Source organism: Hyperoodon ampullatus (assembly GCF_949752795.1).
Source record: "Hyperoodon ampullatus genome assembly, chromosome: 7".
In the NCBI taxonomy this organism is placed as follows: Eukaryota; Metazoa; Chordata; class Mammalia; order Artiodactyla; family Ziphiidae; genus Hyperoodon; species Hyperoodon ampullatus.
Window position 1 is genome coordinate 65,000,657 of NC_136920.1, and position 15,121 is coordinate 65,015,777.

Below are 15,121 nucleotides of genomic sequence, written 5' to 3' on the forward strand. Positions count from 1 at the left end.
GATTTCTAAACCCACCTTAAACCTCAATTCTTTGCCCCCGGAGACCACTACACAGTAGGCATCAAGAGACGTTTGCGAAATGCATGAACCAACTTCCTTTGAGGCCCTTCCCTGCTTCCCCTCCCCCTCCTCTCCCACTAGGTACTGTGCCAGCATTTGAGCCCCTGACCGGGGACTTTTGGGGATCTTGTCTGGCCTCTTTAGACAGTGACCCCGTCCCCGGGTCAGGAGCAGGGCTCCATTTTTCACTGTGGGACGCTGGACTCTCATATTTTTTCTCGGGATAGGGGCCCTTGTTTGGGGGGCATGCGAGCACCGAAAATGGCCCGAGCTGGTCTTGGGAGCACTAGGGGGATGAGTGGTGGCGCTTGCCGTTCTAGCCGGGAAAAAACTCCGGGCGTCCCCACCGGCTGGGAGAGGCAGGCCACCGGACCCAGCGCTCCAGCTGCACAGCGCGGTTCCCCGCGGGCGCCGAGTGGGCGGGGCCTGGCGGGGGCGGGGTCTGCCGCTGTCAGGTGACAGCGCGGCGGGCGGTGGCGGCAGAGGCCCAGGGGCGTCAGACGCGCCGAGCGGCTGGCAGGACAGTCGCGGCAGCCGGGGTATCAGGGCCGCGGCCATGGGCGGCTTGAAGGACGAGCTGCTCAAGGCCATCTGGCATGCTTTCACCGCGCTCGACCTGGACCACAGCGGCAAGGTCTCCAAGTCCCAGCTCAAGGTGGGCGCACCCGCCTACTGCGGGCCCGCACTCTCCCCTCCCCGTCGCGTGCTCTACTACCACCGGGTGGAAGCGGGCAGGCGGGCGGTGACCATAAGGAATGGCGGACCGGAATGCGGCCGAGCGGCCTGCTCGGGGTGGAGGGAGCGGAGACCGGGATTTGGCATTTTTCGCCTCCCTCTTGCTTTCGGGCCTCGCGCTCGGACCGGTGCGTTAGTTCCCTCAGGGCTCGTGGTGAGCAAGGGTGGGGGGCTCTGAGGGGCGAACTGGTCTCCCTGTTGGCGCGGGAGGCCCAGAAAGTTTGACTCGGAGAGGGCGGTGGGAAGCTCCCTTAGGAAACCTATCCAAAGTTTCCTCCCTGCTCTGGGAGAGGAAGGGACTTGCCCAAGGTGACTGGTCAGAGCCCTCTAAGGGGCACGCTCCACACCGGGGCAGTTCTCAAAACGGCCAAATGCCCTCTAGGCAACCAGGCAGTTCTGAGAAGAGTGAAGTGCCCCAGAGCCCGGCCCGCAGCGGCCTCCAATTTTGGGGCGCTTTGGCGGTGGGGTACCCTTTCCGACTAGGGAGGAAGACCTAGCGTCCTCAGGTCTGGAACGAATCGAGGGTGTGCCCTGTGCCGCAGGGACCTTAGTTTCCGGGTGAGGAGCTCTTATCTGGCACTTTGCAAAAGCAAGTGCTTTTGCAGAGTCTTTATTGTGACTGCCAAAGACCCCACATTAAATGAGCGTATAAGGTATAAATAAAGGAATGCTTGTAAATTGAGTAACCCCAAGCAGGGTAAGTGGCATTTAGCCAGGAGAAATTGGCAGCTTCTTGAAAGTGTAAAATACGGAAACAGACAAGAAGAGCCATTCATAGGCATTTAAAAATATACACATTTTGGATCTGAATGTCTGGTTTTCTTAGCCTCTTCTGGGAGTGAATTTCTGAAGATTGAGTTTGCTTTGTATATTTTGTGCAGTAATCAGGAGGTTCTTATGACTAGTGGCTTTTATGCCAGTAGGACTTAGCATTCTGCCTGTTTTCCTTTTACCCTTTTCTTTTTTTTCTCATTCATAAAAACATGGTCTGGAAGGATTCATAGAGATCATCCATTTAATCTTTATTTGACTTTATTTTTTAAATTAACAGAGTAAAATTGACTATTTTGGTGGATGGTTCTGAGTTTTAACATATATAGATTTGTATAACTACTACCAAAATCAGGGTTCCATCAGTCCATCATCCCCAAAAGTTCCCTCATGCTGCCCCCCTCTTCCTCAACTGCTGGCAATCAGTGATCTGTTCTTAATTGCTATAGTTTTGTCTCTTCTACAGTGTCATAAAAATGGAGTCATACAGTATGTAACCTTTTGACAGTGACTTCTTTTGCTCAGCATAATGCCTTAGAGATTCACCTATGTTGTTGTGTATCAATAATTCTTTTTATTGCTAAGCAATATTCCATTGTATGGATGTACCGTAGTTAATCCATTCACCCTTGAAGAACATTTGTGTTATTTACATTTTTTGGTGATTATGAATAGAGTTGCATTTTACTCTTCACTGTTTTTACTTTTAATTTACCTATACCACTATGTTTAAAGTGAGCTTCTTGTAGATGGCATGTAGTTGGGTCTTGTTCTTTTTTTTAATCCATTCTGACAATCTTTTAATTGGTGTGTTTAGACCAATTACATTTAATTATGATGTTCGATTTTGGGTTACCATTTGACTATTTGATTTCTGTTTGTTTTGTTTTCACGAGTTTTTCATTTTTTTCTCTTCCAATTGATGGCATCAACGAAATATTTTCTATTACTTTTGTTGTACACCATTCAAATTTGTCTTTGTGGCTGCTTATGGAAAAAGTGTCCAGAGGATTCTTGACTGCAGGCTTGGCAGGAAGTATTAAATCCTAGTGCATAGCTTTTACCCACAGGATGTTGATAATGCAAATGTGCAGTTGTATTTTGTCTCTTTGTCTGCTTAACTGAGAGATTTTGGGATTGATTGAGTTCTGTTCATCTTGCCAGTGTTTCTGGAATTGGAAATATTAAAAAGTTTCTATTTAGTTCTCTCCTTTTTGGAGTTTTGAGTCTAAAGTTTGACGTTCATTGATCCATTGGCTAGGAATAGAGTTTTTGCCTTAATTTGCTCATTCATTCATTTGTTCATAAATAACCTTTTGCGTATACTTTGTGTAAGGTACCATGCTAATTTCATAAAAAGATCCGTATTTTTAGGCTCTTAAGAGTTAATATCTCCTTGGAGGAAATATCATACAATTGATTTATTAAATAGCAGACTAAAAATTGCATACCCAAAGTGAGGTTAAAATTTATCCCTTTGGAAAACTGTATGGGCATTCTAAAATACTTTGGACACTTGTCTTTTTGAATTACCTTCACAGTTTTTGACGTGAGTGGTGACACTTCATGTATTAGATACTGTGTCTAATTCTAAGGGTGATATGATAGTGAAGGTGGGGGAAAAAGAAACAGGAATTTTTGCCTTCAAAGAGTTTAAATGTTGGTAGGCAAACTAAAAGAATAGGCAACCGTTAGAGAAGTCTCTCTCTGTCTTTCTGTGTATATATATAGATTATATTACTTAGGCAATTACCCTATCCTTAAAAAATGTAAGATCTGGTGGTAGAGATAAGAAGTACAGGAATACTATGGAGAGGAAGATGTTGAATGTGATAGAAGATAAGAGCCCATGATGAATATGATAGAGGATAAGAGCCCATGAGATTTTAGAGGAAGAGACCAGTACTTTTTACTGGTGGAATTACTTCATGAAAAAGCTTTGAAATTGCCTCTGAAGAAACTAGAATGTGATTATGTGGAAATGGGGGGAGGATTAAGCCCATCCTATTCACTCATTCATTCATTCATTCTTTCAATGGGTATTTATTGACTGCTTTTAGCTCTAAGGGATCCCTGTGAACTACTGCAGGCCACAGGAATTAATCAGGCATTTATAGGGACTTCTGTGTAACTTATTTTGATTGGAGTGTAGGATATGAGTGTGTTTGTGTGTATGTATAAGAAAGAGTTTTTGATGGATGGATATTTAGCTGGAGATGATGTCCTTGGGTAAGTGTGGGGCTGTTGGTACAGGATCTTGGTAGTTGAAGCTTGGAAAAAGGAGAGAAGAGGTTCAACAGTGGCCTTGGGAAATGGCTAGAGTAGGTGGTGAGAGGAAGAATGGAAGCCAGGGGACCAGAAATGGGATATAAGAACCACTTTGGGGCAACACTGGTGCTGAGGAAGAAGAGATTTTCAAGGAAAACATCGACTGTTATCTTTGAGGGTTAATTTATTATTATTATGTACATATATTTTGGAGATTGTAATGATATTGATTCTTCCCTGCCGTAGCTCATAAACTACATTATTTCTTCTTTTGTGAAGAGAAGTTGTGAAAGTTTGGAGTATTGGCATCATCTTGGGAATAAATTTATTTTTGACTTTTAGGGAGATTTCTTTGCAGTACAGTACTCATTTAGATAAATGTGTTTGGGTCACTGCTATAATTAGTAAATATTTTCCTTGAGGGCCCCCAGTTTAGTACAAAAATCTTACTATTTTTCTTTTGGCTGTGTTGGGTTTTCCTTGCAGTGCGAGGGCTTCTTATTGCGGTGGCTTCTCTCGTTGCGGAGCATGGGCTCTAGGCGCACGGGCTTCAGCAGTTGTGGCTTGCGGGCTCTAGAGCGCAGGCTCAGTAATTTTGGCGCCTGGGCTTAGTTGTTCCAGGGCATGTGGGATCTTCCTGGACCAGGGCTCGAACCCTTGTCCCCTGCATTGGCAGGCGGATTCTGAACCATTGTGCCACCAGGGAAGTCCCCAAAAAGCTTATTAAAAAAATTTTTTTTTTTAATTTTGAAAATTTACTTTATTGAAGTATAGTTGATTTAGAGTGTTGTGTTAATTTCTGCTGTATAGCAAAGTGATTCAGTTATACATATATACATTCTTTTTCATATTATTTTCTATTATGGTTTATCACAGGATATTGAATATAGTTCCCTGTGCTGTACAATAGGACCTCGTTGTTTATCCATTCTATATATAATAGTTTGCATCTGCTAATCCCAAACTCCCAATCCATCCCTCTCTCACCTCCCCTTCCACTTGGCAACCACAAGTCAAAAAGCTTATTTTTTATACCTAAATTTTATTATTAACTAATAGCATTTTTAAAAACATCTTTATTGGAGTATAATTGCTTTACAATGGTGTGTTAGTTTCTGCTGTATAACAAAGTGAATCAGCTATACGTATACATATATCCCCATATCTCCTCCCTCTTGCGTCTCCCTCCCACCCTCCCTATCCCACCCCTCTAGGTGGTCACAAAACACTGAGCTGATCTCCCTGTGCTATGCGGCTGCTTCCTACTAGCTATCTGTTTTACATTTGGTAGTGTATATATGTCCATGCCGCTCTCTCACTTCGTCCCAGCTTACCCTTCCCCCTCCCCGTGTCCTCAAGTCCATTCTCTACGTCTGCGTTTTTATTCCTGTCCTGCCCCTAGGTTCTTCAGAACCTTTTTTTTTTTTTTTTAGATTCCATATATATGTGTTAGCCTAAGGTATTTGTTTTTCTCTTTCTGACTTACTTCATTCTGTATGACAGTCTCTAGGTCCATCCACCTCACTACAAATAACTCAATATCGTTCCTTTTTATGGCTGAGTAATATTCCATTGTATATATGTGCCACATTTTCTTTATCCACTCATCTGTCGATGGACACTTAGGTTGCTTCCATGTCCTGGCTATTGTAAATAGAGCTGCAATGAACATTGTGGTACATGACTCTTTTTGAATTATGGTTTTCTCAGGGTATATCCCCAGTAGTGGGATTACTAGGTTGAATGGTAGTTCTATTTTTAGTTTAAGGAACCTCCATACTGTTCTCCATAGTGGCTGTATCAATTTACATTCCCACCAACAGTGCAAAAGGGTTTCCTTTTCTCCACACCTTCTCCAGCATTTATTGTTTGTAGACTTTTTGATGATGGCCATTCTGACCGGTATGAGGTGATACCTCATTGTAGTGTTGATTTGCATTTCTCTAGTGATTAGTGATGTTGAGCATCCTTTCATGTGTTTGTTGGCAATCTGTATATCTTCTTTGGAGAAATGTCTGTTTAGGTCTTCCACCCATTTTTGGATTGGGTTTTTTGTTTTTTTGATATTGCGCAGCTCATATTAAAGGAGATTAAGCCTTCGTCAGTTGCTTCATTTACAAATATTTTCTCCCATTCTGAGGGTTGTCTTTTCATCTTGTTTATGGTTTCCTTTGCTTTGCAAAAGCTTTTAAGTTTCATTAGGTCCCATTTGTTTATTTTTGTTTTTATTTCCATTTCTCTAGGAGGTGGGTCAAAAAGGATCTTGCTGTGATTTATGTCATAGAGTGTTCTGCCTATGTTTTCCTCTAAGAGTTTTATAGTATCTGGCCTTACATTTAGGTCTTTAATCCATTTTGAGTTTATTTTTGTGTATGGTGTTAGGGAGTGTTCTAATTTCATTCTTTTACATGTAGCTGTCCAGTTTTCCCAGCACCACTTATTGAAGAGTAATAGCATATTTTTGAGTAAAACAAAAATTACCATCTGTATAAATTTTGAAACTTAAAATACAAAGAAAAAATTAACATAAGAAAGATATTTGTTGGGACTTACCTGGTGGTGCAGTGGTTAAGAATCCGCCTGCCAATGCAGGGGACACAGGTTTGATCCCTGGGAAGATCCTGCATGCCATGGAGCAACTAAGCCCGAGAGCCGCAACTTCTGAGCCTGCGCTCTAGAGCCCGTGAGCCACAACTACTGAGCCCGCGTGCCACAAATACTGAAGCCCGTGCACCTAGAGCCCGTGCTCCGCAACAAGAGAAGCCACTGCAATGAGAAGCCTGCACACTGCAACAAAGAGTAGCCCCCGCTCGCTGCAACTAGAGAAAGCCCGTGTGCAGCAACAAAGACCCAACGCAGCCAAAAAAATTTATTAAAAATAAAAGATATTTGTTGAGGCAAACATAGATTTTCATTAAACTTAGCAATAAGATAAAAATACAGAGCACAGAATTTAAAAACTACTTGTGACTTACATAAGCTACTATAGAAGCAGATGTTGGGTTGTCCTCTAGTCCAGCAGTCCCCAACCTTTTTGGCAGTAGGGACTGGTTTTGTGGAAGACAGTATTTCCACAGGGCGGCGGCAGGGTATGGTTCAGGTGGTAATGCAAACAGTGGGGAGCGATGGGAATGGCAGATGAAGCTTCGCTTGTGTGCCGCTCACTTCCTGCTGTGCGGCCAGTTCCTAACAGGCTGTGGACAGGTACTAGTCTGCGGCCTGGGGGTTGGGGACCCCTGCTCTAGCCACAGTGACGTTTCTTGTTAAAACAGCTGGGCATGAGGTCATTGCAGGTCAATATCTTGATCTTCATTAAAGAACACCCCTTGTCACCTCCATGCCCTCCAACAAATAGGGAACCAACTCTGCCTTACTTTCCTTACCTTGATTCTTTCTCCCTCTTCCTCCCACATTCCCTGTGATTTCCTTGAGCTTCCTCCTGGCAATTTGTGTACCCTCTCCAGGGGACCTCTGTCTCTTTGGCTCCAGTTGTGGCATTTCTGGCTCCCTACCTGAGTTGTAGCTGTATAGGTCTCCACCCGCACAGTCAGCCTGTGCACCCCCATAGCAGTCATCAGCTCTATTAGCTTAATCTGTAATTGGATTTTTAGAAGGCAACTCATTTTTTTTTAATGAAGTTATTTATTTTATTTATTTTTATTTTTGGCTGTGTGGTGTCTTCATTGCTGCACGTGGTCTTTTCTCTGGTTGCGGCGAGCAGGGACTACTCTTTGTTGAGGTGCGCGGGCTTCTCATTGCGGTGGCCTCTCTTATTGTGGAGCACGAGCTCTAGGCGCATGGGCTTCAGTAGTTGTGGCACGCGGGCTCAGTAGTTGTGGCATGTGGGTTCTAGAGCACAGGCTTAGTAGTTGTGGCACATGGGCTTAGTTAATCCGGGCCAGGGCTCGAACCCGTGTCCCCTGCACTGGCAGGCGGATTCTTAACCACTGTGCCACCAGGGAAGCCTGCAACTCATTATTTTAATTGTCATTGATTTGCTGTCACTATTTTTCAGGCCAGAATACAGAGGGATACTAAACTAAGTTATTGTTTTAAGTTAAGCTTGTTCTAATTGTGTGGAGATCTACTTTTCAGCTGCTGAAGTAGATAGCAATAGGCTTATGGTGGGAGAGAAATCTTCAGAAACACATTCTTTTTGTTTGTTTGTTTGTTTTTGTTTTTTGTGGTATGCGGGCCTCTCACTGCCACGGCCTCTCCCGTTGCGGAGCACAGGCTCCGGACGCGCAGGCTCAGCGGCCATGGCTTACGGGCCCAGCCGCTCCGTGGCATGTGGGATCTTCCCGGACCGGGGCACGAGCCCGTGTCCCCTGCATGGGCAGGCAGACTCTCAACCACTGTGCCACCAGGGAAGCCCCTGGGAGAAATTTTGATGGAAACTTTTCTTTATATCTATAGGAAGGTGCTACATACATGTAGGTGGCTGAGTAAACATTATTGAACTTTTTTTCACCAATTTTTCCCTTGGTTTTGATGTTTGTGCCCTTCTTTTGTCTTTTTTTTTTTTAATGAGGGACATTTATGTGTGGATTCCATATTTTAGTAAACTTTATTAATATGCCATCTGAAACAGACATTGTTACTTTTAGACTATGCAAATTTGCAAAAGTCATAAGGGAAATAGGTATTGGACATATTGTTTGAAGGAGAAGCAACAATTATTTTCTTCTCCATTGCTGTTTTTTTTTTTTTTTTTTCTCATTAAACTTTTTTAATGGGTCTCAAATTCTGTGACAGATTTTTGGTCAAGTTGTTTCCATTAAAAAGTACTGATTTTAAAAACTAATAACTTAAAACTGCCACCATTGCTGTTTAAAAATTATCTTCAAATTATTTAGAATTTTGATGGTCTTGCAGAAAGATACTAAATCTCCAGTGTTACTTAGAAATACATGCAATTCCAAGAAGTTGAAAAGGTGAAGCCTATCATTTAAACAAATGTACATCAAAAAGAAACTTTTTGAATAGTTCATATTTATATATGGTATAAAATTCATAATGTACTAAAAGGCATTTACAAAAGTGAAAAGTAAGTTTCCTCCAACCCCTGGCCCACACTAGTTACCTGCCCCTGAGGTAACCATTGTTACTAGTTTTTTTTGTATTCCTTCCAGAAATCAAAATGTATCTTAAAATTGAACTCTCCTACACTGTTGATGGGAATGTAAGTTGGTGCAGCCACTTGGAGAACAGTATGGAGATTCCTTAAAAAACTAAAAATAAAATTGCCATATGATCCAGCAATCTCACTCCTGGGCATATATCTGGAGAAAACTGTAATTCAAAGAGGTACATGCATCCCAGTGTTTGTTGCAGCACTGTTTACAATGCCCATTGACTGATGAATGAATAAAGAAGATGTAGTGTGTATATATATACACACACACACACACACACACACAAACACACACACACACAATGGAATATTACTCAGCCATAAAAAGAATGAAATAGTGCCATTTGCAGCAACATGGATGGACCTAGAGATTATCATACTAAATGAAGTAAGCCAGACAGAGAAAGACAAATATCGTATATCACTTATATGTGGAATCTTAAAAAAAATACAAATGAACGTATTTACAAAACAGAAATAGACCCACAGACATAGAAAACAAACTTGTGGTTACCAAAAGGGAAAGGAGGAGGGAAGGATAAGTTAGGAGGTTGGGATTAACATATGCACACTACTATACATAGTATGTATAGTATATTCAATATTTTGTAATAACTTATAAGGGAGAAGAACCTGGAAAAGAATATATATCTGTATATATATAACTGAATTACTTTGTTGTACACCTGAAACTAACAGAACATTGTAAATCAACTATACTTCAATAAAAAAGTACCTTAAAATTAGTACTCTTATTGTTATAGTTAGTGTTGTCTTCTTAAATATGGCAAAATCTAGTGATAGTTTTCCAACGTCTGTTATAATTTTACTTTACAATTATGGTTGCAGTGTGAATTACATGTCAGTGCTGGAAATGTCTTGAATAAGCTTATTGGCTCTGCACTCTTATCCTGTTGTTTTTAGAAATGCAGGGTTTTGTTTTGTTTTAAATTGTGCCCTTTTGAAGTAAAAGAGCTCACAACTAGTGAGGATGTAAATGAAAAAAAATTGAGGAACAACATGAGTAGTTTGAATCTTTATTCATTTCTCAATGATAGATTTTCAGCTAAATGTTCTTTAATTTTTGTCCTGCAGTTGATTTGCGTATCTTGTGAATAATGTCATGTGTTCTGTTCCCATGTAGGCATTTAGCTTCAAAAATTTTTAATCTTGCTAGTTACAAAAGTAATTGAGCCAGGCCAGTGGTCTGTTGACAATATAAAGGAAGCAAGTTGCAGTAAAGGGCTTTTATTGTGTGAAACACAATGTAAAAGATTTGGTTAATTCTTGTGAACTTGGCATGTATAGTATTCCCTCCCTAATCTTTAGTGTTATGTTTCGTTAACCCCTGTGGTTAAAGTTGTTTCTGTTCTAAAAATCTAATTAAAAAAAAACCCCATTTAGAGAACCAGAGCATGACCCAGAAGCGAACCTGTGAAAGTCTTTGTAAATATTTTTTGTATCTCACCGAAATGAAACAGTAAAGACAGCTCTCCAAATAAAGAGCATGTAAGAGACATTTAAAAATCTTAAAATGGTAATAATAGATTCTGGATTATTTCCTTTTTCCGTTTCTTACTTGCTAGAAACTTTTCAGTAAGATAGACTGGAAGTTTTTGTTTTTTTGAAATATATGTAAACTTTTGCTTTATTGAGGATAATACGCAATCCAAGAGGCACTTTTGTGTGTGTGGCCTTCCATCTTAATAGCCAGTGCATTTCTAAACTTATGACTCAGAGGCTCTTAACCTTCCTGGTCCCCATTTTGTATTTCCTTTGGGGTCTTACTGCAGTCCCAGAGGTACATAGTAACTGGAAGCTAGAGACGGAAGAGGCTTTGAATAACCTTTTCTCACTTATTCAGTTTGCCCTCTCATTCCCCATCCCCCCCGCCCCGCCCCCCAAGACGGTTATTGTAATCCCTTCAATGATTATTAACACATTGGAATCTGAATCCTGCAACATAAGCCTAAGTTAGTCTTTGCCTCAGCTTCAATTATGTTTCCCAAGGCTTCATTTCATAAATCTATTTTTCTCCTCTGCTTTATTTCCTTCTTCTCATTCTACCTTCAGATTCCTTTTTTTAAACCCAAAATCTGTGTCTACTTGAAACTGCAGTTTTCAGAAATTAATTTTTAATTGTAGAAAAGTATTTGGGAGTAAATCTGCATATAGTCAAATTTCATATAAGGAGATCTTACAGTTAGGAAGAGATTTCTACAATGTCAGAAAAATTAGTTTTTTCGTCTCAAGGTTCTTTTATTTATTTATTTATTTATTTATTTATGGCTGTGTTGGGTCTTCGTTTCTGTGCGAGGGCTTTCTCTAGTTGTGGCAAGTGGGGGCCACTCCTCATTGCGGTGCGCGGGCCTCTCACTATCGCGGCCTCTCTTGCTGCAGAGCACAGGCTCCAGACGCGCAGGCTCAGTAATTGTGGCTCACGGGGCCAGCCACTCCGTGGCATGTGGGATCTTCCCAGACCAGGGCTCGAACCCGTGTCCCCCGCATTGGCAGGCAGATTCTTAACCATTGCGCCACCAGGGAAGCCCTCAAGGTTCTTCTATGCCTTCTTTACCCTTTGCTTCCTTAGGAATATTTAGCTTTACAGCCACAATGACTTACCAACCAGAAGTGACAGCAGTTAGGATAAAAGTTGTTCTGTCAGATGGACAATGTCGAAGGTATTATATTTCACTGGGTAGGCACCTCTGGGAGGATGGAGCACTACCTGCATTACCAGGCAGCACATCTCCATCAGTTCTTTTTTTTTTTTTTAATTGAAGTATAGTTGATTTACAGTGTTTTGCCAATCTCTGCTCTACAGCAAAGTGACTCAGTTATACACATACATACATTCTTTTTTTTTTTTTTTTTTTTGCGGTATGCTGGCCTCTCATGTGGGATCTTCCTGGACCGGGGCACGAACCCGTGTTCCCTGCATCAGCAGGCGGACTCTCAACCACTGCGCCACCAGGGAAGCCCCATACATTCTTTTTTTATATTCTTTTCCATTATGGTTTATCACAGGATATTGCTATACATGTGGTATACATTAGGACCTTGTTTATTCATTCTAAATGTCATAGTTTGCATCTACCAACCCCAAGCTCCCAGTCTATTCCTCATCAATGCTTTTCGTTCATAGGGTGTTGTATGTCTCAGGCAGATGCTGTTACATTGGAGTTGAGAGCAGGAGCTGGTAGGCAGCTGACTTAACTCTCAGTGACTTCCTTCAGTGATGATTGGAGAAAATGCTGTTAGATAATGGGACACCAGGCTGTTAGATCGAACTAGGTTGGAATTCTGAAGTTCTTCACTGGGGTGACTTTGGGGAATTTGCTTTGCTTATTGTATTTAGGACTCTCTGTTAAATGGGAATAATAAGACATTTTAATAATATACTTGCTTGAATAGATGGAGCTCACAACCTCTATGTGTTACAACAGAACATTTACTAGCCAACTGTTTCTTACCAAACACTGATGTTGAATAAAATTGATCTACAAAACAGTATATAAATTTGAAGGTTTTAATCTATACCTTTTGCTAGGGACTCTGGGGAAGTGAAAAATATACAGCATTGTCCCTTACCTTGAGGAGTGTGCAGTTTAGTAAAGAAGATAATACATGAAATGACTACAACAAGATAACGTATAAGCAAGTCCTAGAAAGTGTGGAAAATGAGGGCTATAGGCCAGGCTGTCCAGTACATTAGCCATTAACCACATCTGGCTATTGAGCATTGAAAAGTAAGCTAGTCCATGGGATTTCCCTGGTGGCGCAGTAGATAAGACTTTGTGCTCCCAACGCAGGGGGCTTGGGTTCCATCCCTGGTCAGGAAACTAGATCCCACATGCATGCTGCAACTAAGAGTTCGCATGCCGCAACACCCGCCTGCTGCAACTAAGACCTGGAGCTACCAAATAAATAAATATTTTTAAAAAAAAGAAAAAAAGAAAAAGTAGCTAGTCTGAATTGAGATGTGCTGTAAATATAAAATATACACAGGATTTCAGAGACTTAGTACAAGAAAATAACATAGGATATCTCTTTTAAAAATATTGATTATGTGTTGTGGTTATAATATTTTGGATACATTAGTAAAATTAATTTTACCTGTTTCTTTTTTTTTTTTTTTTTGCTGTATGCGGGCCTCTCACTGTTGTGGCCTCTCCCGTCGCGGAGCACAGGCTCCGGACGTGCAGGCTCAGCGGCCATGGCTCACGGGCCCAGCCGCTCCGCGGCATGAGGGATCCTCCTGGACTGGGGCACAAACCCGTGTCCCCTGCATCGGCAGGCGGACTCTCAACCACTGCGCCACCAGGGAAGCCCTACCTGTTTCTTTTTATGTTTTAAAAATGTGGCTATTAAAAAATTTTAATTCCATATGTAGTTTGCATATTTCTGTCAGATGGAGCTGCTGTAGAAGTTGAAAAGAAATAGAGAAAAAGATGCAGACAGTTTTAGGGGCTTCCCTGGTGGCGCAGTGGGTAAGAATCTGCTTGCCAACACAAGGGACATGGGTTCGAGCACTGGTCTGGGAAGATCCCACATGGAGCAACTAAGCCCGTGTGCCACAGCTACTGAGCCCGTGTGCCGCAACTACTGAAGCCCGTGCGCCTAGAGCCCGTGCTCCGCAACAAGAGAAGCCACCACACTGAGAAGCCCACACACCGCAATGAAGAGTAGCCCCGGCTTGTGCACCTAGAGAAAGCCCACGCACAGCAACGAAGACCCAACTCAGCCAAAAATAAATAAATAAATAAATAAATAAAATAAATCTGTAAAAAAAAAAAGATGCAGACAGTTGTAGACAAGAAACGTTTCATGGAGGAGATGGAATGTCAGCAGCTTTTGGAGGGAATGGGGCAAATCTTGTCCAGTATAGTCACAGAAAGATGACAGGTGTGATGGTGGCATTGTGGATAAGAGCAGGAGCTAAAACTTGGAGTATTTGTGAGCAGTAAGGAAATACTCTGTGTGGAGTAGTGTTTGATTTGAGGCATGGTGGAAAATTAGGATTTAAAGGGAGACGGGGTTACATTTTAGATGATTTCGTTCTCGTACAGAATACATGATTAATATGTATTTGTTGACTATGTTAGAATGAGTAGTTTAGAACTGATCCTGTAAAGAGAGGAAGTTATTAGTATTTTTGGGGTAGATATATGACAAAGGTAGAGTTTTGAGATTATTCTAACAATGTGGGTGTGTTGACATGAGGGGAGAGGCTGGAGATGGGGAGACCAAGTGGGAGACTTCTATGAAAGTTGATGCGTGCTAGACTGGGATGGTGGCAGTGGGAATCAAAACCGATATGCTCCCTACCCTCATGGAGCTTGAAGTCTTGTGAGTGATATAGATCAGCAAACCGACAATTCAAATATGATATAAAGTACACAGCGCTGGGAAACACAGAGGAAGGGAACCTACCTAGTCTGTGGTGAAGATTGGAGGAGTTAGGTCAGAGAAATGTCCAGATTGGGAGAATGAAGTGTAAGGGAGGTGACCCCATAAAGGTAGACCAAGGTAGAGTAAGTTCTTTGAGAAATTTAGAAAATAGTATATCATGGGACCAAAAAAAGTCTTGAGAGGATGATCCAGACTGCTCAGTGCCAGAGACTTGGGAGAGTGAATTGTTTAGAAGGTATCTATCCCAGGTTGGGTTCTCCAGGAAACAGATGCTGAGACAGAGTTGGGAGTGCAAAAGGGTTATTGGGAAGAAACGCTTATGGGAAAAGAGAGAGGAAACAGGATTGGGAAAAGGAGCTGTCAAATCATGATACAGACAACAAAACCAGGAGCTCTGGAGCAAAGATGGCCTGTTAGAGGACGTCCACCCTGGGGAGAAATGGTGTCACCAGCTTGCTCAGTCATTGGCTGAGGTGGACCCCGAAAGTACTAATAACTAGAGGCTCTCAGCTAACCACAGTCCTTGTAGCAGGGCAGCAGTTCCTTTCTTGAGTGGTGCAGCTCTGTGTCTACCACAGAATCTTTTTGAAAAAGCAATTTCATGACATTGATAGGGATAGAAAGAAGCCATATTATAGTGACTAGAAGGGGACAAGGGGACAGAGTGGTCAGAGGATGGGGCAGCAGAGGTAAACCTCAGGTTTGTGATCTTTATCATCACCTTGGGTGTACACTGTGGCT

The 15,121-nt window shown here is 41.9% G+C and overlaps 1 protein-coding gene across 2 annotated transcripts in view; it reads left to right on the forward strand.

Annotated features, from left to right (window-relative positions):
* Positions 1-616: 616 nt before the first annotated feature.
* SWAP70 (switching B cell complex subunit SWAP70) overlaps positions 617-15,121 on the forward strand; it is a gene marked incomplete at both ends in the record, with an annotated part of 84,629 nt that continues 70,124 nt past the window's right edge. For both annotated transcript variants that reach the window (XM_079708537.1, XM_079708538.1), the window contains one exon: positions 617-715. In XM_079708537.1, the coding sequence (XP_079564663.1) occupies positions 617-715 (99 nt within the window). The remainder of the gene's footprint in view (positions 716-15,121) is intronic.